Source organism: Pogoniulus pusillus, chromosome 11 (assembly GCF_015220805.1).
Source record: "Pogoniulus pusillus isolate bPogPus1 chromosome 11, bPogPus1.pri, whole genome shotgun sequence".
NCBI classification, from domain to species: domain Eukaryota; kingdom Metazoa; phylum Chordata; class Aves; order Piciformes; family Lybiidae; genus Pogoniulus; species Pogoniulus pusillus.
Genome location: NC_087274.1, coordinates 27150199 through 27174676, shown reverse-complemented (window position 1 = coordinate 27174676; position 24478 = coordinate 27150199). Strand labels below are relative to the sequence as shown.

Genomic DNA, 24478 nt, shown 5'->3' with positions numbered 1-24478 from the left:
CCGGAACGACAACTCCCGGCAGGAGCAGGGCGGCGTGCCCGGGGGAACGCTGGCGCTGCCGCGCTGTGCCCGCTGGGTTCCGTAGTGCGCTGGGGCCTCTCCCGGCTGCCTCCCGGCCCGGCCCGTAACGAGAGCAGAGAGCAGCTGCAAATCGCGCGATGGTTGGGTGAAGCTCTCGCGAGAGGTGCGGGGCAGCCGCTCCGCTCCGTGCCCTGCTCCGCTCCGCGCGTTTGGGGCCGGAGGGGCTCTGTGGCGCCTCGGTACCGGCCACAGGGGTAACTGGGAAGATTTTGCCCGTTTTGTTCGCCCTGTTTGCACCTCCAGGCCTGGTCCCACACGCTGAGTGAGTACTGATCCTCTCCTTCCCCACACGCACACACGCAGGCTGCCAGACCGAAAATGGGGAAGGCATCAAAGCGGAAGCGAAAGGTCTCAGCCGCCGCGACGGCTAAGGGCCCCGTGAAGTCGGCTATGGCTATGGTCAAGAGCAACCCCTTCGAGGTGAAAGTCAACAGGCAGAAGTTTGACATCTTGGGGAGGAAGACCAAGAATGACGTGGGGCTGCCTGGTGTCTCACGGTCCAAGGCTATCAAGAAGGTAAGAGGACCTGAAAAGCTGGGAGGAGGGATGGCATCTGCAGACGTACCCGTGGTGGTGATGAGGCCTGAGCCATCTCAGGCGAGCCGAGACCGAACCTGCCTTGTGCACAGGAGGAGCGGCTGGGCACCTCGTGTTGTGATGATGAAGAGATTGCTGAGTGTGTTTCCTTCCAGTGCCATTCACAGGGCTCAATAGTGCAGGTTTCCCTTATCCCGTGCGTGGGAATAGTTTATCTTCGAATTACCCGCGTCCAGAATACAAAGGAACATATTGTCGAGCAAATACTCGACCAGAGTGCAGGTAGTTGTGTTGGTCAGGTTTAGTTACGGGATGCTAAACTTCTTGATGGTGATGCAGGATTGCTGTAATAGTGAAGCTTGGAAGGGCTTTGAGATCGGAATGCAGTGAGAAATGTGTAGATACAAAGAAATTGTCGTTAGCATGGAAAACATGCAGATGATTTCTTGTGCACTGGGGAAATAGTTGGGTTGTAGAAGAGAGCTGGGGTGCAAAATAATGATCTATCCTCATTACCCTTGTATGAATGACCATATAACTTAAAAAGAGTGAATCTTTATATTCTATCTTTACTCTGGTTTAAAATTACCTCTTTTTCTCTCTCTGCTGACATCACCAGCTAAGCTACCTGACCAAAATCCATACTGCATAAGGGAGGATGTCGTGTCATATTGTGCATCTGGGATTCCAGCAACCTACTCTGTCCTTGGCTGAAGGACTGTCATTTTTTTGTGATCTGTCTCTTCAAACAAACAAGGAAAGAAATTAAAACCTCTGCAGATTCTGTTAACACTGAAAAAGCATGATTTGAAAGTTTGCCCTTGAGATTCTGACATATCACAGTCTATGGTCAAACAGAATTTGAAGCACTTACTGGAAGGAGAGGTTCTTAAAAACAGTGCAACAAAAAGGGATAATTTGAAGTATTGCAGGGGTTGTGAAGGGGATATGCATTAAATAAGTTTTTGTCAATAAAACTAGTCAAGGAGAGAGGACATCAGATAGTTGATTTAAAAAGTGCTTTTCCATATTCAAGGTGTTAAGAGATATTGAGGTTCATGCACAGTGTTTAAGCTTCATGGTAATCTGCATACTCTGTGCAAGAATTGTTTTATGTCCTAGATGACAACACCAAAAGAGGTTCAGAACTTAATGACTCCGATATGTTGTATGAGTTTCCCACCTCTTTTCTCCTGAGTTTTTCCTTCTCTCACATTGCATTCTGATACATTATGTTGCCAGGGTACCACGGAGCTTTTAATTTCCCTTGTATTTGAAGGTAGCTATTCTCTTTGGGTTGTAATTTGTTTTTTAATTCCTTCTAGCGTACCCAAACATTACTGAAAGAATATAAAGAAAGAGAAAAGGCAAATGTGTTTAAAGATAAACGTTTTGGTGAATATGACACCAAGATCAGTCCAGAGGAGAAGATGATGAGACGATTCACTTTGGAAAGACAGGTAAAATACAAGAATTTGAAAGAACAACCCACAAAACACAAAGAAAAATCCAGACCCAAAACATTTAAATTTGGGGCTTTCCCACTTAACAGAAGTGTTTGGATGGTAATGCTTTCTTTTTTCATTTATTTTATGTTTAGAACTTCATGAAAAAGCAGTGGTTTGTCAGAATCCAACAGTTTGGATGAGAACTCTTCTGTTTTTTCAAGACAGGTTTTTGAAGCAGAAATTTCTTTGCGTACTAATGTGCAAGAAAGCCAGTTTTAAGCAGATGGTTTTCTTGGTTTTCTTTGACTGCTCTGTTTTGGGAATTGAATTAGGAAAAGGCAATCACCATCAAGTATACTTTGATAGTCCAGTACAGCTATTGAACAGCAGCTGTTCTATTTGCTGCCCAGAGGCACTCTGTAGCTTGCTGTCACTCTGTAATGTGAAGTGTATGCGCAGTACAGTTCTTTCTGCCTCATTGTACTCAGTCTCCAGAACTGACTAGTGTAATAACATTTGCTTCTGTGAGTAGATTAAAGGCTGTTTCATTAGGCTTGAAATGTAGTAAAGAATTGATATAACTGATAAAACTTAACCTTCCTTGAGTTTTTGAAGTTGCTCTATTTGGACATAAATAGAAGAATAAGAGAGACATCATACTCCCTCACTTAAGATTTAATACAGTTGAATGCAAGTATTAGTCCAGTTGTGCTCTTACTACAGTTCTGACAGAACACTGGAATAATAGTCTCCTCAGCCAGCATTTAAAACACAGGGTTTAGCAATTTGTTGCCTGGGAAATGAAAAATCATCTGTTAATTGCTGTATTTCACTATTCTTAGCAAAATTATGGAAAGAAGAATATCTACAATCTCAACGAAGAGGAGGAATTGACACATTATGGCCAATCTTTGGCAGAAATTGAAAAGCTAAATGATATTGTTGATAGTGACAGTGACACAGAAGAAAGAGGAACACTGTCAGGTAAGACATGTCAGCTGGCATCCCACTGCTAGTTTTGTTGTTGGTGCATGTACATCACTTTTGCAGTACTGTCTTTCAGTCAGAAAAAAAAAACTATTATGGACTTGGTGGGATGTTAAGCCACATTTGATTACCTCTTAACCACACAAAAAGCAGCCCTCTGGATTTTAGCAGATGTTGAGATGGAACCACCTACCCGGCAAGCTTCTTTAATTTGTGGATTTTCAGCCTACCTGTGTTTTGGCAGGAATATGAGGTGTGAGTTTTCCAGTTGCTTTCTTGCACCTCTGCAAGCACTGGTTAAAAGACTGAAAAACCCTCCTGCCTCATACAAAATACTTGCCAGTGTAAATTATGTGTCTAGCACCAGTCTCTTTTGGTATTCCATATGGGACTAACTGCTCCCATTCTCACTGGCTGTCCCAGCCAGCAGCAGCACTCCAGCACTCACATATGGGTTTGAAAAGGATTCACAGTCTAGTTATTTGTTGTTTGTTTTTCTTCTAGCTGAATTAACTGCTACTCACTTTGGAGGGGGTGGAGGCCTCCTTCGTAAAAAAGTATCAAGTGTGCAGCAAGATGAAGAGGAGGAAAAACCTAAATCCAGGAAGGAACTCATAGAAGAGATGATAGCCAAATCTAAACAAGAAAAGGTAAGTTTTTAGCCCTGAAGTATTGATGAGTATGACTAAGAATTCCTGACAGCACAATAAAAAATAGTAGTGGCATAGAAAGCAAAAGAGATAGTTGTCTTAAGAGACGTGTCCAGACTCCTTGAATGAAGTCCATCTGGCTTTGTAGGCACTTCAGGATATACATTGAATATCTATCTGCTATTGTTGTGTATCCTCAAATCTCCCCTTCTGCTGACTCATAACTTGTTTTCTGTATGCTACAAACCCTTCTGCCACTCAGTGTAACTCTGTTCTTCTGCAAAGAATGTTTACACCTTTAAAATACTAGGTACTGAAGTTTATGCACTCTGGTTTTGTGCTGTAAATGCTGTCTCACAGTCATCTGAACCTAACTGCTGTGTTTGTTTCATTTTGTTGATTCACTTGTTAGCAAGAGAGGCAAAGTCGGAGAGAGAGTGCGTTAGAGCTCACGGAAAAGCTAGACAAGGACTGGAAGGAAATCCAAACCCTTATGGCCCGCAAACCCCCCAAGTCAGAGAGAAAGGACAAAGAAGTAGAAAAACCCAAGGTAAGATTTTGGTTAGATTTCTTTATTCTGATAACTCACGGTTTCGACCCACAGTGCCTAAAGTATTCATCACTTAACAAAATATGGTGTTGCCTGCTGTTCACATGGAAGGAATGCTACAGATTTAGGAGAGTTTGGTTAGTTGGAGGAATGTAGGAGTTTATATGATCTATCTGATTTTAATTGCCTGTTGCTTTTCATTACTCATCAAACGTGAGGGAGGTTGCAGGTTGAACAACGCTGTTTGGTACAGCTTATTTTTATGCTGAATAGATTTTCTTGAAGAACTAAAATTGCTGAGAATGTTGACTGATGTCTACAGCTACCTGAAGGGAGGCTGTAGCCAGGTGGGGTTTGTCTCTTCTGCCAGGCAACCAGCAAAAGAACAAGGGGACACAGTCTCAAGTTGTGCTGGGGGAGGTCTAGGCTGGATGTTAGGAGGAATTTCTTCACAGAGACAATGATTTGCCATTGGAATGGGCTGCCCAGGGAGGTGGTGGAGTTGCTGTCCCTGGAGGTGTTCAAGAAAAGACTGCATGAGGCACTTAGTGTTATGGTCTGGTTGATTGGACAGGGCTGGGTGCTAGGTTGAACTGGATGATCTTGGAAGTCTTTTTTAACCTGGTTGATTCTATGATTCTGTGACTTGGTTTGAATGCCTTTGCAGTGTTCCTTGGGTGAAACAGCTCTTTCCAACAAAGTGTTTGCCAGAATCACAGAATTGTGGGGGGTTGGAAGGGGCCTCTGGAGATCATCTAATCCAACTCCCCAGCTACAACAGGTTCTCCTAGATCAGGTTGCACAGCATTGTGTCCAAGGTGTTTTGGAATCTCTCCAGAGAAGAAAACTCCACAATCTCCCTAGGCAGCTTGCTCCAGGGTTCCAGCACCTCACAGGAAGGAATTTCCTATGTTCTAGTTTGTGCCTGTTGCTTCTTGTTCTGTCACTACCCACCACTGAAAAAAGTCTGGCCCCATCAGCTATTGATCAGGATTGAGAAGCAGTCTTTTCTTCTCCAAATTAAAGAGCCTCAGGTCTTTCAGGTTTCTTTGCTGTGAATTGGGTACAGTCTCTAGAAGAATAATCAAAATACTTACCTTTTGCATAAAACCCTTGTGGTCTCAAAGCCTTTTCTGTCAATTGGTATTTTATACCAAGGGAAAGAAACTTCTGAATCTGAGAATAGATACTGTGATGATTTACACTGTTTCTTCTCCTGTAGGAAGTTTGTATTATGTTGCAGAACACGGTGAATTTTCATTTATTCCTTGGCAGTGGAGCTCAGTTTTTGAAACACTGGGATAAAGAACTGAGCTTGGGTTAAATCTGCTCTCAGTTAATGAACACAATATACTGGGCCAAAAATTCGTATTTAGACGTATTGATTCTTCTTAGCTGTTAGTCTGGCAAAGGGGTGGCTGCAAAGCAGAGTAATAACACTTAAGATAATAAACAATTACATAAATATTTCTTTAGCCTGATGAATATGATATAATTGTTCGAGAACTTGGATTCGAGATGAAAGCAAAACCTTCAGAAAGGATGAAGACAGAAGAAGAATTGGCAAAAGAGGAGCAGGCACGACTCCAGAAGCTGGAGGTACACCATTTGTGGATTCAGATTGTTTTGTGGCTGTCTTTTGGGAGTGACCATTTATATTCATTGCTCAACGTTAAATTGAATGTGATGTTGCTAAACTGCAGTTAGTCAGGGGTGGAGGGGATTCAGGAAGTCTTCTGTTTGTGTTTTGTTTGCAGTCTGGTATTAGAGAGTGGCCAGCCTTAGTATGTGACTGTTGAACTTTAGGAAAAAGAGCTCGTGTTTCCTCAACAAATATGTGATATCCCTTCAAATTGCCATTAAATGTTTTCAATTATTCAGAGTTCAGAGGTGCTTCAAAGTCAGTAAGGGGAGCATCATGGCACAGCAATTGAATTAACACCCTGGCAAGTCTCTTACTGTTTTCTTCTAGTGCTGCAAGAGTCTTCCAGCGGCAGCATGTGTATGCCTTTGCTTTGCAGAGGAGTAGAATTCTCCTGGGAAATGTTGCATGCTCTGTTACATTGAGCTTACAGAAAACTTGAATAGTGTAGTAAATGTTTCTCTCCTCTTTTTGGTATATTGGGGGACATATTTAGGACCACAGGGATTTGGTACCTTCAGGTAACCTCAGAACAGCTCTGTAGCCAATAACAGAACAGAAAGAAGGATTGAATTTTTTTTTCTACTTCTCTCATCTTGTTTGGTGCACAGTCTTACCTGGTTGCCCAGGTAGAAATTCTTTTATAAATGGTTGATTCAGCTGTTGCACATTGGGCCTGTTTACAAACTTACTATGTCGTAACAGTGCTGTGGTACAGTTGTGTTTGCCAGAGACTTGTTACATGTATGGAAAGCACAAGCTCTGCAGAATCATAAAGCAATACAGAAGCTTGTATTTCCTGGGGATGATGCATTTTCTCATAGGCAAAGCAGAGACATTTTAAAAGGAGAGAACAAACCAATTCTGGCAAACCCAGTGTGCAAGCCTTGGAGACAAGCTCATGCAGCTGCCTATGTGCTCTTACCAGATGCACTCCCTACAAGAAATAAGGTGTCACCAGCTTTTGCCCAGAAGTTCTTGTGTCTCTGGCTTTTCTTCTCTACAATTTGAGTAATTCTAGTTAAGTTTATTGCCCTTTGCATTTTTGTTTGGTTGGGTTTGAGGTTTTTTTCTTAGCTACAGCTTCCACTCTGGTGTAGTTACCCAGCTGATCTAGATGACTCCAAGCTCTGTGTGGTGTTCCTTCTAAACCACAGGCAGATCGACTCCGTCGCATGCGTGGGATAGATGAGCAGGCGAATAAAAAGAAGCCCAACCACATCTCAGCTGATGATCTAGCTGATGGCTTTATCCTGGATAAAGATGACAGACATTTATTGTCTTACAAGGTAAGTTTTAACATTTCCACATTTTCAGAGTTGTGAAAAGAGGATAGGAAAATTAGTTTGGAAGTGAGCTCTGTGGAGACTTCTAATCCAGACTCCTGCTCTAAGCAGGGCCAGCTATGAAATCACCACTTTGCTCGAGGCTTTATCCAGTCTGTCCTTGGAAAATCTCCAAGAATAGAGGCTGCACCTCTCTGGGCAGCCTGTTCCACTGACTCTGCTTACCATGCAAAAGTTTCTCCTTATATCCAGTCTGAACACCTCTTGATTCTACTTGGGCCTGTTGCTTTTCATTCTCATGTCTCTGCTAGCAGGATGGAAAAATAAATATTGAAAATGATGAAGAAGAGGAAGAAAAAGATGAGGAGGAAGAAGAAGAAGAAGATGGGAAGGAAGATGAGAATGAAGGAGAAAGTGACGAAGAATCTGCTAATGAAGATGAGGAGGAGATTGATGCAGATAGCCACTCTGATCTTGAATCTGATCTTGAGAGTGAGGAAGAAGCTGCAGGAAATAAAGAGCAGAACAAACACAATACAAATGAAAATGAAGCACAGAATGTGAAGAAACTGGATCCAAAAATGAAAGCTGCCAAATCAGAGCTTCCCTATACATTTGCTGGTAAGCAAAGAACTTATCTAGAGATCCCTGATGTCTTCAGGGACAACCAGTCTCTTTCTTTGCCCTGTAGAATCTTGTGTATTCCTGTTCATACATGAAGTATGACTTCATAATTGTCTTCTACATTTTCAAGAGTAACCAGTAATTGCTGTTCTTGGTAATTTGCCCTAGTCATGCTCTGAGCAGTTGGAAGCAGATCTGTTTCAGCCCAGAGCTGTTTCTAGTCCTTAAGCAGACTTAGAATTGAAAGATCGACACTGGCCCACTGCTGAGGGCCACCAACATAATCCAGAGTGCTAATAATTTGCATAAGAGAAGCCAGAATAGTATAACTAACTGTACTTAAGGAGAAAAAGTTACTGTCTCTAGTTTTGGGGCTGACATTTTTGTCAGAGAAGGTGCCTGGAGACGCAGGATTCTGAGATTCAGTCCCTATGAGGTAACATTACAGGACTGCTAAATAGATGGTCCAAGTTTGGCTTCTTTTGTGTCCTTGCCTGGGAGGAAGGAGGAAGCACATTTCCATTAGTACACAAAGCATTCATTAATATTAAGTGTGTAATGCATCTAGCTGTTGTCCTGGTGTAGATTTCTCTAACAAAAGCATCTCTTGCAAGATTAAACAACCTTTCAAACAACTTCCTTAAGTGCTTGTGTTTTCCCATCAAAAGGAGATAACTTATTACCCAAAGACTTTTAAATTGCATTCAGGTTTTGCTTTGACCAGAAAGAACTTGTGTTAAAATAAACCCCCAAAAGCTCCCCAGTTAGAATGTTTTCTAGCATGTGAACCTTGCAAAATACCTTGCAAGTTTGAGGGGGGTTAATTTTTTGTTAGTGGCAAATTCTTTTCTTAACATCCTTCATATAAAGCTGGCTGTGTGTGAACTAAATGTGGAGCTGATTGTATCATGGTAAATTTATGGTCAAAGGTGTGCTTAAGTTTAATTCTGCTTTGTGTGTGTGTGTGTGAGCATGGTTTTGCTGAGCAAAATGAGGAGGAGTTGAATGTGAATAATTCCAAACCATTATGTTCTGACTTGTTCATGTGTATAATGTTCTGTATGAGCTGATACATCATTAGGGGTTAAAAGGTGATGATTTAGAAGCCGTGTGGACTTTTTTTTTCCTGAATGATTAAAACCTGCATATTGAAAATTTGTTAAATGTTCACTTGAACTAAACACATTGAGAATTTTGCCTGGATCCTTTCTGTTTTTACCTTGTAGTTCCTGAGTCCTATGAGACATTTAAGTCTTTATTGGCTGGAAGAACAATAGAGCAACAGCTTCTTATACTGGAGAGAATTCAGAAGTGCAATCATCCAAGCCTTGCAGTGGGAAACAAGGAAAAGTTGGAAGTATGGGGCTTTTGTTTTGGCTTGGTTTCAGTTTAAAATTAATTGGAATTCCAGAGTAAGTTTTATTAAGTACTCAGGAAGCAGTATAAAACATACATGCTTCTGCCTTGTGAGTAGAATTAATGTACCACTCTTCCTAACTATATCGATGTTATTTTCTGCTTTTTCTGTGCAATGAAGAAAAAAAAAACAAGTTTTAACATATTATGCTTCTTGCAGAAACTGTTTGGCTTCATTTTGGAGTATATTGGGAACTTAGCAACTCTGGATTTGCCAGAGCTCAGAACAATTGACAGACTGGTCGTGTAAGTAAGAAATCCTATGGACTTCTGCACCTTTATGATATAAAGAGAAAAGCTGCCTAGGATGAAGCATTTAGTTTGTTAGTTGTTTCAAACAGTTCCACAGGGATAGAAGGCAGATGGTAACTCTCCAGCTCTAGTGTTTTAACAGCTTCATAGAATGTTTGAACTACTAATAGTACCAAGACATTTTCAAAACCTCAATGTGTAATTTTTTATCTGCAAAAAGCTTTTCATGTGCAGTGGGTAAATAATATGCATCCAGACTTCTTTGTATGAAGTTATTTAGATTGCTGATTAAGCATTTTAAGCTTTGTAATGAGTGTAAAGTTCCTCTTATGGTCTTTGTGTTTTCCATGGGTTTCAGTTTTGTGAATTCATTCAGAGAACTAGCAGAAAATGAAATTTAAGAGGGTTCTAAATAAACACTTCATAGGAAGTTGTTGATTTGGCCTTGTAGTCTTCAAATGGTAGCCAGGTGGGGGGTGGCCTCTTCTCCCAGGCAACCAGCAATAGAACAAGGGGACACAGTCTCAAGTTGTGCCAGGGTAGGTATAGGCTGGATATTAGGAAGAAGTTCTTCACAGAGAGAGTGATTTCCCATTGGAATGGGCTGCCCAGGGAGGTGGTGGAGGCACCGTCCCTGGGAGTCTTCAAGAATAGACTGGATGAGGCACTTAGTGCCATGGTCTGGTTGACTGGTTAGGGCTGGGTGCTAGGTTGGACTGGATGATCTTGGAGGTCTCTTCCAACCTGGTTGATTCTATGATTCTATGAAATTTTGTTTGCTCACAGTGTCAGGATACCTTTGTTCCACCAAGAAGAAAAGGCACCATGAGGATTGCCCCCGTGGGCTCCTTTGCCAGTTGGATGGACAGACCCAGGGGGCTTCCTGTCTCCAGGAGCTCCAACATGGTTGTTTTGGGTTAATGGTTGGACTTGATGATCTTGGAGGTCTTTTCCAACCAAAACAATGCTATGATTCTGTGATTCTATGATTCTGTAAATACCTGTCATGCAGTTGTAGTGAGGAGAGAGCCAGATTTGCCTGAGCTATCTAGTGAAGGACAGGAGGCAGTAGCCACAGGCTGCTACAGGGGAAATTCCAATTAGATGTAAAACAAATCTTGACAGCAAAAGTGCCAAACAGTAAAACAAGTTTCCCAGAGAGGCTGTGGAATCTCTACCCCTGAAGACAGACAAAACTCAGTAAAGCCACAAGCAGCCTGATCCAGCTTTGAAATTTTGCATCAGATCTCCAGAGGTTCCTCCAAACAGCATTAGTTTGTGATTCCTGTCTTGACTTTACAGGTTAGACAGCTTTCTTTCAGCAAGTTATTTTCTGTCATTTTCAGCATATGTATTTGTCAAATGCTAAAGTACCTAAGTTACTTAAAAATCTGATGTGCAGCTTTAGCTTCCATTGCTGTATTGTGTTCATTGGCAAGAGCACTGACTTATTACCCATTCCTGCTTTGGCACATGCTCTGTGAAAAAGTAACAGCACGTTTTGATTGTTTTCTAAAGCTAGGATTTATCAGTATCACTGCAGAGATTTTTAACTGAAAATGCTAGAAGAACTCAGACTAAACAGATGCAGACTCCTGACTGCCTCTCCCTGTGCACAGACAGGAGGCTGACCTAACTTTGTGGATATTTTTTTTCCCTTGTTTAATGTAATAATTTTGCTCACCACACTGCTGCCTCATAAGTTGTTTAATGTTGTCCAAGAGTATGTGTATTAGTGGGCTGCCTAGCATGTACCAACATACCTCAGTAGAGTTAAGGAGGTTCAGAAGGATGTGTTTTAACCATAGCAGGTGGTTTGGGAGTGTATTTTTAAGGTTTCTATTGTTTTTCATTTAGAATTTAAAACCCACCAACTCAAAGATGATTTCACAAGCAAAACCCAGTGAAAAAGGCATGTCTCTAAAGTGTAATGTTACAAATGCTGGGTGGCTGGCTCTAAAAAAGAGTAATTTGTTTGGGGAAATTTGTTAATGCTGTGGTGTAGACAGAAGGCAGGAAATCTTCCTACAGCTGCTTAAAAATAAAGTTTTACTAATATCAGTGGTGCAATTTGATTATGACTTAACATTTCTTGTTAACAGGCCATTGTGCAATCTCTGCCAGATGTTTCCAGAGGCAGCCAGTGACCGTATGAGGTTCATCCTGCGAGATGCAGCTCATGATATGGAAGAAGTTGTTGAAGTCAAAGGCCGTGCAGCATTCCCAGGTTTAGACACGGTAACGAGAGCCTCCTGCTAGGACAGTCCCTTCTTTCCACTAGGACACAAAAGCCAGTAAATAAGAGATGACAGGAATTTTATATTTCATGGAATCTAGGGAATTATTAGCATCTAGGACTTGGTAGGTTTCTCAGTATTTAAATTGCCTCTCTGGAGGTAAGTTGTAACAAGATCCCTCACAACAAAAACAATACTGAGAAACAAATGATTCCCCCTAAGCAACGATACTCCCCTCAAGCAAACAATAGCCACCCACAAACAGCGACCCCCCCCAAGCAAACAGTAGCCACCTCCAGGCAAACAGTGCCCTCCCCCAAACAACTAACTGGCCCCAGGCACACCCCTTCTTCAAAATAGAAGAGTTAGTCTGTAATACCAATATGGAGAAAATATCTTTAAATTGCCACTTCAGTTTTCCTAGCAGAGAACTCTTTTGTTTCCTGGTGGAACTTAAATGGGTGCTTCTAGGAAGTGATACTGACAATTATGTTCTGAGTTTGTGTTAAGTGCAGATGTTTAAAAAGTGTTCCATGGAAGTGAACTATCTCCTAAGTTAACAAAATAACAATGAAATACTGTTACAACATTACAGCATTTCTTAGTACCTTATAATTGCTATATCACTAATAGAAATGCAAAATAAATAGTATTAATATGTAAAGAAACTTTATATTAGTAGTATTTCAAACTGTCACTGGCCATGCTAAATGTGAACAGAATCCACTTTCAGAGTGTAGACAGTTGGATGTTAGGGTCTTCAAGAATGGAGCACAGAGACAATGAGTATTTGGTTATTGTAGTAGAAAGACAAACCACGAGACAGTGATCCATGGGGAGCTACCTGTTTTCTCTCTCCAGGTTTGGTGAAGCTGTGCTGCCTAATGGAATAATTAGACCACTGAAAGAAAATAGACTGAAGGACTTGCTTAGAAAGCTTGGTTCTTACAGCTTGCAAAATATTTATGTTGAGTTCTTTTGAAGAGTCTTTATTCAGGATGTTTTGGATTTTGCAGGAAGTTAGAGCTTTTAACTTCTGTTTTTATTTTGTCATTGTCACTCATGACACCGATCACACTTCTGACTTTCATTCCTTCCAGTACACTTTTCCAGGTTTTCAGCCATCATTATTGTGTAGGGTGGAATTATATCACCTTCCTATTCCTGCAACACTTGTTTGAGCTGTATTTGTAGATCTGACTGTGCCTATGGTTAATCTAACCTGAAATTTGGACTGGGGTATTTAGTAACCAAAACAGTTCAGGAGAATCTTTGTTTACAGGAGAAACTTCATAGAGAGAAACAGGACTGAAGCAATAAAATTTCACTTCTGAACACAAGCAGTTCTATAAATGCCCCTGCTGGAGTCCTGCATCCAGCTCTGCAATCCCCATACAAGAAGGATATGGAACTGTTAGAGCAGGTTCAGAGGAGGCCACAAAAGTGATCCAAGAGCTAGAGCACCTCTGCTGTGAAGACAGCTGAGAGAGTTGGAGTTGTTCAGTGTGGAGAAGAGAAGGCTCTGGGGAGACCTCAGAGCAACCTTCCAGTCCCTTTCCCAAAGAGGGTCACAGGACAGTTGGAGAGGAACTTTTGACAAAAGGCATGGAGTGACAGGATATGGGGTGATGGCTTCAAAATGGAAGAAGCTAGGTGGAGATGAAACATGATAAAAAATCTTCCCTGTGACGGTAGTGAGGCCCAGAGAAACTCTGGAGGCTCCAGGCCTGGCAGTGTACAAAGCCAGGTTGCATGAGGCCTTGATCAAGCTGTTGTAGTAGGAGGTGTCCCTGCCCATGGAAGGGGCTTAGAACTCGATGATCTTTTGAAGTTCTTTCCAACCCAATCCATTCTAGGATTCCACATTTCTGTTTTTATATTACTACATGACAGTTGCTCATTCATCAGTTGCACATGTGCAAAGTCAAGATCCTGGGTATGTTGTCTTAACTCCCTTACTTTGCTCTGTTGTGTTTTTTCAGCTTATTTATTTGAAAATTATATCTTTGTTGTTTCCAACTTCTGACTTCTGGCATCCAGTTGTAACACCTGCTTTTATCTACATGAGTCAGCTACTTACTAAGGTATGTGTGCTGTTGTATTTCATCCTGGGACTTCAAATAGTTATGTTAGCATTAATGTGTATATTGGGAATGTACTGAGAAAGCAGCTTTGTGTTTGTGTATGGTCACAGGTTGGAAGAAAAAGCAAAGAGGAAAAAAAAGCTTTGCAGGGTACAGTCCAACTCACAAAACCAAATCCAATCTTTTTTTTCAGGCTGCACACAATATGGCCAATTACATAGGACTAATAGCACAGATGGAATACAGTCTGAAACCATTCATTACTGATTTCTCTTCCATGCATTGCATTTGTTCCTACTTCAGAAAGATACTTAATTAAAAGTTGGCAGTATTCGTTCTCCTTTAAATTGTGCCTACTGCAGTGCAGTTTGAATACCTCCTTATTTTTCTATCCAAATGCTCTCTTTATATATCTCTAAAGTCTGGAGCTAAGTTGTTATATTGTTGGCTGATGTCCAGATTCTTCTGAGGCTTAGGTTTCCCTGGTTCGTTTCTGCAGAACTTATTGTTTGTAACTTAGCACCTTCTAGTGGCTAAACCAGTTCTTACAGACTTCGTCTCAATTCCGCATCTACTCCTTAGAGAGGGCAAGGGAAAGCTGGTGTGGTTTTCATTTAAGCCCAGTGGGTGTCATTTTACAGACTTTAAATGTATACAACTTAGAGGACCTCTTAAAAAGCAGAAATATTAAGTCCTTGTGACATGCAGTCTTTTAATTCTGTATGTATTGTGCCTTTTCCTTTCAGTGTCGCATTACAACACTGCAAGACGTTATTAAAGGGTTATTTATATGCTGTTTGTTCCTGGAATATGTGTCTCTCTCCAAAAGATTTGTACCAGAACTCATCAATTTTCTTCTTGGAGTACTTCATATATCTTTACCCAAGAAACAAGCCCAGGGTGAGTTTGCTTATACTAAATGAGTAATAAATTTTGGTATGAGAATTTATCTTTTACCTTTCAATAAAAATCTTTTACACTGAATGTGTTGTTTTGAACAAAAGCCCCAAATCATACACAAGCCTCAAAGCCATACACAACCTTGATTTGAGGCATCTTGTTATGAACTAAGTCCTCTGGTGCTGTTGGCAGGAAGGAAAGAACTAAAGTTATTAAAGGAAATGAAGTCATGCTGCTTACATGACTTCAGTATTTTTGCAGTATTGTTCTAAACAGACTCTGTGACTGGACTGTGCTCTGAATTTCAGTTACTAGTGGATTCCCAGTGGGTTCTCTGTACCTTTACAGTGAAGCAGCAGCTGATGCTGCAAATACTATCTCTCTTCAGCTAACAACTGTCACTCAGATAAGTGAGAGAATTGTATCACAAAGTTGCTATTTTCTCTTTTTGTTTATTTGACATGAATTTGGTAGGCCAGATTAATGGGTGCTGTAATGTAACTCTGTAGATTTAGCAACTTGCACAGACAGCAGGGAGAACAAAAATGTCATTTCAATTCGATCTATATACTAGAAAATAATCTTATTTATCATAAAATCCTACAGTAGTTTGTGTTAGATTGGTCCTTCAATGTCTAGTAGCAACCCTCTCCCATGGGAAGGGACACCTACTAGACCAAGGCTTGTCCAACCTGCCTTTGCACACTTGCCAGTCTTGGAGCCTCCACAGCTTCTCTAGGCAACCTGTTCAGTGCCTCACCACCCTCTTGGGGAATAATTTATTCCTCATTTTCATCTAAATCAAGTTTGAAGCCATTGCCCCATGTGCTGTCACTTCATGCCTTTCTACAAAGCCCCTCTTCAGATCTTCTGTAGCTCACTTCAAATACTGGAGAGCTGTTCTTAGGTGTCCCTGGAGCCTTCTCTTAGCCAGTATGAACAACCCCAACTCTCAGCCTGGCTTCATAGGAGAGATGTTTCATTCTTCCTTTCTCTTTGGGATCTATTTCTAATTTTAAAGTTATTCTAGATCTGGGGCTTTTCAGTTGACAAGTTTAGTGACAAAACTTAGGAGGAGCTTTGTTAGAGTACAATAACTAATTCATGTGTTAGTATCTCTGTTAGGGTCACTCAGTGTCACTTAGCATGTGTGAGGAGACTTTTTGCAAGAAGCCTGTTCTCAAGAAAAAATATCCATGATTTGTTGGCAAACTCAGAGGACATCTGGGAATTTAGGAGCTACAAGCTACATGATAATATGCTCATCACCCTCAATAGTCTCTAGGTAGCCATTCTGGTGAGGAGAGTTCAGCTTCTGTTGCTGCAGTACCTCTTCAGTAGTACTGAGTGGTTGTCTTGTAGCTCCCCTTTTTTTTTTCCTCTAGGATTTTTATTCCTTTCCATGCTGTTTTTTTTTTCCTTTCCTTTTGAATTCTCAAGCTATTACTGATGCTTTCCTCAACACGCTCAGCACTGCAGTTTCACCTTTATTATATTGTGTGCCTGTACCCCACAGACTTTCTCCCAGCTGCCTCTCACAGCTTAGCAGTTCCCTCTGAAGTGTGAGCCAAGGTTACACAGCTGGGCTGCATCAGAGCAGAACACCAACAGCTGAACTCTTAGAAGGAGTTGGGAAGAGGTTACAGAGTGGGTGGGTTACATAGCTCTTAAAGTATTTTCTCTTTTGTGTACTCTTAGGAATGTTTGATCTACAGAGGTACAGTTAAAATCTGGGGTTCTGAAAAATCAGAAACTATTTAAAAATATTTAGTGTTAATCCACAATCAAGCCTTAATTTCCCCCTTCATTTTCTTTGTATTTATGTTTGCTTTTGCACCAGTTAGATTTGCACAGTGTTGGTTTCTTTTAGCAGCGAGGAAAAAGGCTCAGTAAAAGGCACATTAGAGCCACAGTCTTCTCTGAGATTTTTTCAGTCAATATTGATGTTCCAAAGTTCTCAAACTATCCAATCATGCTTTTAAATATTCCTGATAGAAGTATTGCTGATAAATGTGATGATTAGATTGTCAACACAGGATGTTTTAAAAACAGGCACACTTCCAGTTCTCTGGAATGTTGATATACAGTCACCAAAAAAATTCAAAATCAGCAAATAGAGCTCTTACTCATTTCATTTTATGATCTTGATCCATGAATTCCTGGCATGGAGATATTACATTGAGTACAACAAAAGGCTGAACTACAGTTAAAAAAGTTCTTTTGCATTACAAGGAGAAAGCTGAAGGTGGAGAAAGTGGGAAGGAGTTGTCACTGCTGACAAAAATAATGCATAAAAAGAGTTGGTGTTTTTTCTTCTGAATACTTGGAGCTGATCTCATTTAATGATTATTGTTCTTGTTTTACAGGCTATACTGTAGTGCATCCATTTACACCAGTGGGGAAGAATTTAGAACTGCTTTTGGTGTGTGACAAGAAGGATCTGGATAGTTGGCAGAAGCAAAATCTGCCATTGAGTATTGTGACTAAGTTAAAGGAAATGAGCAGAACAGAGACTAATCACATCAGGTACGTAGGAGATGTGAACAGGAGAAATACCAGATCATCTTTTGGGTCACCTCAGTGCCAGTGTACTTTAAGAGTAAAAATAAGAGCAATGAGTTGTTCTGCTTTATTTTCATGGTGCTTCTCTGTAGAGTAGCTCCATAATGGCTCTACTGTGACTAATCTTACCGAAAGGTTAGGGCAGGACCCTAGTTGAAGTGCTCAGCTCTCCCATTCCCTTTCCATACAGCTGTGAACTGAGGAGGAGGATGTAGAAACAGAGGAGGCGCTCAGTGCTAGGGACTGCCAAGCTCTTCAGAGGCGAATAACTCTATTTACTTGCAAAGACTGTGTTAGACAGTGTCACTTAAATAATAAAACACTGAAGTTGGGGATGACTCCCAATTAAACAAGTTCATTAACCATGTTCAGCCCCATTTTTCACCTTGCACATTTCACTGAAGTTTTAAAACTTCAGAACCAGGAAAGTTTTAGAATCAGTGTGAAAACTCCCTTTTCCACAAGAGTGGCAAAGACACAATAGTGGCTCATGCTCTGTGCTAACATAAAGATTTGTTGCTGATAGATTTCTTGGGTCTTTGCTGTGGAGAATGAAACTTTTAGTCTGATTTAACAAGTAGTAACAGTCTTGCAACTGGTTCTGTCAAGCAGTCTTAATAATACAGGCAGGTACTGCTCCCAAATTGACTTGACTAATTTGATTTGAAAAACCCCAGCAGTTTTTGCAAGTGAAATGGTTAATTCTTTTGTGCATTAACAGGTTATCATGTCTTGCCCTGTGCTTTGACCTGATTAAAAAGTGTGCAGTTCTGTATGAGTCTTTACCATCATTCCATGAAATAATGCATCCTGTCAGAATTCTCCTTACACAACATCTGCCAGCAAATGACTATCCTGAAAAAATGCAGGTATGTGTTTCTCAATCATGAAATAATTTATATGTTTCATCAATAAATTATGTGATCCTCACCTGTGCTTGAATGAAAAACAAATGGAAGCATCAGTGAGGTTTGTTTTTTTCAAGGTTCAGGCATTTACCTTCAAAAGTTATAGGGATGTTTCTGTGGCAAAACCCAAGAAGAGCAGAGAATGTATAGGAAAAGTACTTTTTCATTGTGTCTCTTTTCTTGCCCCTCTAATTGAAGAAGATAGCACTTGACTTGTAATAATGTGACATTCCATCACTGACTTAAATTATAAGTAGTCTGGTCACCTAGTTGCTCTTTTACTTTTGTAATGAATCTGTGAAACCTTGGTAAACAAATAAAGTACCTTACTTAAAACAGGGCAATTGTTTATTTTCTAGCAGTGAGGTTCAAATTTGTAATCTGTCTCTTCTAAAGCAGCAGAATTGTCCTCTCCTCAAAAATGCACCATGAAATATCCGTAGAAAACAGTATTTTGTAACAGGAATTGTGCAAAATAGCCAATATCTTTTGCATCAAAATGAACAATTGCTCTTGAAACTGCACTGAAAAGAGAGTTAAAAATGCTTTAGTCTTGCTTCTTCCTCTGTTAAGTGATACTATCTGCACACCTTTCTTAGTGTTCATGATACCACCTTAAAAGGCTTCCAGAAGTGTTTACAAATCACCCAGCCTGGAAGGCTCCCAGTGTTAGTAGTGTCCTAATAAACAGCAGGACATTGCTAATCCATTGCTATTTACCCAGGAAAAAGAACATCTGAGGAAAACATTACTGGGGGCTCAGTTGACAGTAGTTTGTGGATTGTGGTGTCTTTGATATGCTTTTGAAATTGTACTTTGATTGCATTTCCAGGAATGGTATCAGGGTGCTCTGAAAGAGATAGAGAACAAAGACAAACGCTATACCCCACTGATCTGTGAGAAAAAGAAGCCAGTGCCATTGAAACAGTATACACCTAGAATTGTGAAAGTGTAAGTAAAAGTAACACCTGAGGCAAAGGAAAAGTGTTTAAACACTGAGATTTTCAGCAAGCTGGAAGGATTTGGAAAACAGGATATCAGCTGTTTTTCTGCTAGATTTTTGTGCCCAAATCACAAGAAAGGAGCTACTTGGGTGGTAAGAATGGATGTTAGGAAGTTGTTCAGCATGAGGGTGGTGAGAGCCTGGAATGGGTTGCCCAGGGAGGAGGTGTTTCAGGACAGGCTGGATGAGGCTCTGAGCAACCTGATCTAGTGTAAAGTGTTCCTGCCCGTGGCAGGGAGGTTAGAACTGAATGATCCTTGTGATCCCTTCAATCTCTGACAGTTCTGTGATTCTATGACTCAGCACTTAACATTTTTTGTAGTTATTCCTTTGGAAATTCAAGTCATAAACCTCTGAATCTTATGGGGTGCATAAGAGTGCTGAGAAACAGCCTATGGACTATGACCTGTGCACTGTCCTTAGACCTTTATCCACCTGAAAACAAATCCATGTCTTTTCAAACCAACCCACAGAGCATCTGAAGAACTGCAGCTTGCAGCCACGATGGTGTGAAGTGAGCTTGCTTAGTCCATGTGTAAATGAGGACAGTTTGAAGCAGAAGCACTCAAGCTTTGAGATAACAATTTGTAAAAGCCTCTCTGTCAGGCAGCTTAACTGAGTAAAACCCTGAGTTGCATCACAGTCATATGCTGCCTGGACCTGGCTTCCCAGTCAGGATCTCACCTGGTACTGAACAAAGTCAGTTCTAGATTAATTACAGAGCAAGGCAGAATTTTAGCCACTCTGACACAAAAGAGTGCCAACGAGATTGGAGTTTTGTCCCACTTTCCTTGTCAGGGACTCACAAACATTACCTCCATGCTCGTTCAGTGCTTCTCAAAACGCTTCACAGATTGAGTCCTGCCCTTTTTACACACTGACAAGCGAGCAGAAAGCAGCAGTTAAGCACAGAGGAGCTCAGCCAGCACCCTTGGGTAATGTTAGAGCAATCATCAAGCCTAGTCCTACATAGCCGGGGGGCCACCAGGCCCCCCGGCCTTTTTGATCCCCTCCACCACTCACCCAGTGCACTCACCAGGGTGGGAGACTCACCGGTGGTGATGGGAGGAGGATCCTCTGCCCAGCTGGGCAAACTTGGAGCTACTGCTTCTTCTGGGGCCGATTATAAAGGGGAGTGAGCAGGGAGGGCAAAGTGGTCACACCTGGGGTGGGAGGAGACTGCAACAGCACCCAGGTGTTGTGAGTTTGGGAGAGAAAAGGGGGAAATGTGAGGTGGGAAAGGAGCAAAGATTATATTCTTCACAGCAAGAGTGATTGGCATTGGAATGGGCTGCCCAGGGAGGTGGTGGAGTGCCCCATCCCTGGAGGTGTTTAAGAGGAGGCTGGATGAGGCATTTAGTGCCATGGGTTAGTTAATTAGAAGGGTTGGACTCGATGATCCTAGAGGTCTTTTCCAACCTGGTTCATTCTGTGATTCTGTGAAATGAAAAAGGAGGAGAAATTCCAAGTAATAAAGCAAAGTTTATCTTGGAGAAAAAATAGCACTGGGAATCCACTTTTGCCCATATAATCAGTTGTAAATTAATAAATTTCAAGATGACAAGAGATTGTTGCTACTATCCTTTAAGCATAGTACTTGACCCATTCCTTTCTTTTCCCCCAACCAAGCAGCTTTCTACATCCTGACAGCAGCAATGACAAAACCCTTGAGGGATTTTTCCCTTTTTACAAAGTCTGCAATGAATTAAGTTCTAATAACACTGGTTTGGTTTTGTAGATAATAGACCAGTACTCTGATTCAGGAACAAAGCTGTCTGTTGGCTGCTGAGTTATTTGGCCATGTTGGTTATCTACAGGGGCAGAAATTGTCTACCTTCTTTATTGCAGTATTTGAAGAGGACAGATTTACTCTGCCACACACAGACTTTTTCTGTAAATTCATCTACAGAGGTCTGCAAAAATTTAAAGTACATCAGGAGATTCCATTTTTCTGCAGATACCTTTCTTTCTTCCTCTCCAGCCTTTTCAGTCAATTCCAAATGCAGGCTACATGTGGATGAATAAAATGTAAATATAGTCTGCTTGTCCTTTGCATGATCCTGACACACAGTTAGAGGCTCTGGTGAGTGGACTCCCTGTATACTCACTGGGCAGCTCCTTATTTTCCAAGGCAACCATAGAAATATGCAGGAATGAAAATACTGTGTTAGTGTTCATATAAAATAAACCCCCCAAAAGGTGATTTCTTAAGCTGTTCCGTGCTCACCCATTCTCATTTCAGTTTAGAGTTTGGGAGAATTCAGGGAAGCAGCAAGAAGGAGCAAGAAAGAAAGCAGCTGATTCGGAAGCATAAACGTGAACTTAAAGGAGCCATCCGTGAGATTCGGAAAGACAACCAGTTCCTGGCTAGAACACAGCTCGCAGAAGTCTTGGAAAGGTAACGTAGCCTCTGCTTCAGCACCACCTGGGGACTTGTCCTGCTCTGTGTTCCTTATTCCTAGTGGTCGTGGAGGTGTTGGGCAGAAGGTTGGATGAGCTTAGCAGTCTTTTCCAACCTTAAAGATTGTATTTGCTTCATGTTCCAACCTGGTTGATTCTATGATTCTATGATAAGACTGACAATAATGATAAACCATACAAAGCTTAAATAAGTAAAACTGGACAATTTAGGGGAACATCAAATGTATTCAATAGAGATGATTTCAAGTGTCTTCACAAAATCCTGGAATGCCAGGTTGGAAGGGACCCCATGGATCATCTGATCCCACCTTTCTAGGTGATAGTATAGTTGAAATGAGCTGGCCTAGCACCCTGTCAAGCTGAGTCTTGAAACTCTCCATTGTAGGGGAATCCACTGCTTTCCCTGGGAGATGATTCCAGTGTCCAGTTGTTCTCATTGCTTTCAGCTTAGCAGTTTAAATTTCTCAGGTTCAAGAATATGCAAAATGTTTTTATCTGAAGTATGTGTTGGTGAAATGTAAGAGTTGGAGGATTTTTACAAGTTAATAGCTATTGTTTAAATATACTTTCATGTTTTCCCTAATAGAATCTTTCTGATATGTTTCATTTGCTGATTATTTGCTTTACAGAGATGCAGCCAGAAAAAGAAAAGTGAAAGAGCTTCTTGGTAGCCTTGCTACACAGGAAGGCGAATGGAAAGCAATGAAGAGGAAAAAAAGGGAATAATTAATTGGGACTGCCTACAGCAGGAAACTTTGGTTTTAGTGCATTGTGAAGTTTCTTAATCACACAACTTTTGGAGAACTTTAATTGCATTCTTTGGATGCATTCCTTTGAAGGAGACAACATCAGCAGATCTACCTGGAAAAAGTCAACCTGCTTATTGGAAAAACCCAAGGGTTTTCATAAGGAAAATAAACCCAACACTTTTGTATGTGGTATACTTCTGTTTATTTTAAGAATCGAGAATATTTGGATCAACAATCAGAATTCTTAGCTGTATATGACTAGGTTTTAGTCTAACTTGAACTACAAACACACCCAAATGTACAGCAGAAGCCTTTTGGTGCCTCCTTATTGACATTGAATAGTTGCAAGTAGCTCTCATAGTGGCGATATATTTACAACTTAAGCAGTAGCATCTGTGGGTGTTGATTGACAGATGGCTGGGTATGAGCCAACAGCATCGTGGCCTGGATCAGCAATACTGTGACCAGCAGGACCAGGGAAGGGATTGTCCCCCTGTGTTCAGCACTTGTGAGGTCACACCTTGGGTACTAGTTTCAGCTCCACCGAAGCTGATTTATTGACTGAAGTTCCCTTATCTTGCTCTTCAGGTGCTGTCTCCACAGCCTGCTGTCCAGCTTCAAGCCCAGGGTGCTTGTTAGGGTTATTGACTTTGATGTGGGATGGATTCATCACCCCTTCCCTCAGCAAGAGTAGTTTAAAACTCTCCTTACCAGATTGGAAAGCTTCTGTCCAAAGATGTTCTTCCCCTTTTCTGAAAGGTGGACACCATCAGCCTCCAGCAGACCAGATTTCTGGAAGTAAGTTTTGTGGCCTAGGTAGCCAAAGCCCTGCCCATGACACCACTCCCTCAACCATTTATTTTCTTTATTGTGTCAGCCCTTTTAAACCCCTTCCCCTTAACCAGCAGGACTGATGAGCAGAAAACCTCTGCTCTTGTGTCCTTTACTGCTGCTTCCAGTGCCTGATAGTCCTTCTTTATGGTCTTCAGGTTGCTCCTTGCTATGTCCTTGCTGTCCACATGAAACGGCATCAGTGGATAATGGTGAGTGGGACACACAAGGTCAGGCAACCTCTCAATGTAACAGAAAGAGGCCCTGGTAAGCAGCACCCCTCTAGCTTGCTTGTTGGGACAGCAAAGGGATGCCTCTGTGCCACCCAGCATAGAGTTGCCCACTATCATCTGCCACTTAGTGGCTGCAGCAGTTACAGGACAGGGAGCAGATCTGGTTGCCTTGCTTTGTGGACCTGCCAGATGCAGGCTTCTTGTCCTCTGCCATCTACAGACCCATGAATGAGTTCCTCAGGGTCACATTGGGCTTTGATGGAAGTTTCTTCCTCTTGATAGCCCTAGTCCTTGCAGTTTGTCCTCACCCTTGCTGGCTCTCAATGTCTCTGGCTGTGCTGGTGGAGGAGTTGGGGCTGTTTGGCCACAGGCTGTGGGTTCAGTGCAGAGAACTAACTCAGACATGGTGTTGCTCACCTACTGTTCATGAAGAAAAGTGCTGTCAGTGAATCTGATTTAACAGCTGGACCTGATAGTTTGAAATCGGCTTGCAGTGTGTGGAATGTTTTGGTTGTCCTGTTTGGGATTTTAGCTGGCACATTAATCCTGATTAACAGTACATTTAGATAAGCTCCTCCAAATCTAATCAACTGGGGAATCCGTCACAGAGATGCCAGGGTTGACTGAAAGGACATCATCTGAGTACTAATAACTATAACTCCACACCATCAATGGGACAGCATTATCTTGAAGGGAGGCAGAAGCCCTTTCAACATCTGTATTAATTCTCTTTAAACGCTGTTGGCAGATCCTTACCTATTTAAGATCTGAAGATCTGTGCTTAGTCCACTTGTCTTGTAACTACAGAGTCAAATTTGGCAGCTTGGTCACCAGACAGGGCTGGACAAGAGCAACACTAGACAGTTCTATCCATATCAACTCTATTCATGTTCTCTGTGCTAAAAAAACTAGAGTATTTAAAGGGAGAAGTTTGGTTTAGGGACAGTTACATCTTTTGCAACTACCTTTGCCAGATACCAGGAAATACCCGTTTATCAAAGCCACCGCTAACTGCTGCTGTAACCTTGCTCGGTAGCAAGGACTAAAAGCACATCCCTCTCTTAATTGCAGCACGTG

General features: G+C 41.5%; 1 protein-coding gene and 1 long non-coding RNA gene across 4 annotated transcripts; one reads left to right on the top strand and one right to left on the bottom strand.

Moving 5' to 3' along the window:
- Positions 1-159: 159 nt before the first annotated feature.
- Positions 160-22527, top strand: NOP14 (NOP14 nucleolar protein). 2 transcript variants are annotated; one of them, XM_064151582.1, is made up of 18 exons: positions 160-597; positions 1944-2078; positions 2909-3050; positions 3558-3703; positions 4116-4253; positions 5730-5852; positions 7053-7184; positions 7493-7802; positions 9032-9162; positions 9382-9467; positions 11576-11711; positions 13693-13794; positions 14541-14694; positions 17061-17220; positions 17978-18125; positions 18997-19115; positions 21410-21565; positions 22218-22527. In XM_064151582.1, exons 1-18 carry the CDS (start codon positions 400-402, stop codon positions 22312-22314), a joined length of 2613 nt encoding a protein of 870 aa, XP_064007652.1. In that variant the 5' UTR covers positions 160-399; the 3' UTR covers positions 22315-22527. The 2 variants fall into 2 exon arrangements, with proteins under 2 accessions (XP_064007652.1, XP_064007653.1); XM_064151583.1 differs by having other exon boundaries at positions 161-597; positions 7496-7802.
- LOC135179598 (uncharacterized) lies at positions 6614-19000 on the bottom strand. 2 transcript variants are annotated; one of them, XR_010304048.1, is made up of 3 exons: positions 18885-19000; positions 7407-7488; positions 6614-7148 (listed from the first exon to the last, which is right to left on the bottom strand). It is a non-coding gene; the product is annotated as an uncharacterized LOC135179598 (long non-coding RNA). The 2 variants fall into 2 exon arrangements; XR_010304049.1 differs by lacking the exons at positions 6614-7148; positions 7407-7488 and adding an exon at positions 11297-11750.
- Positions 22528-24478: the final 1951 nt, after the last annotated feature.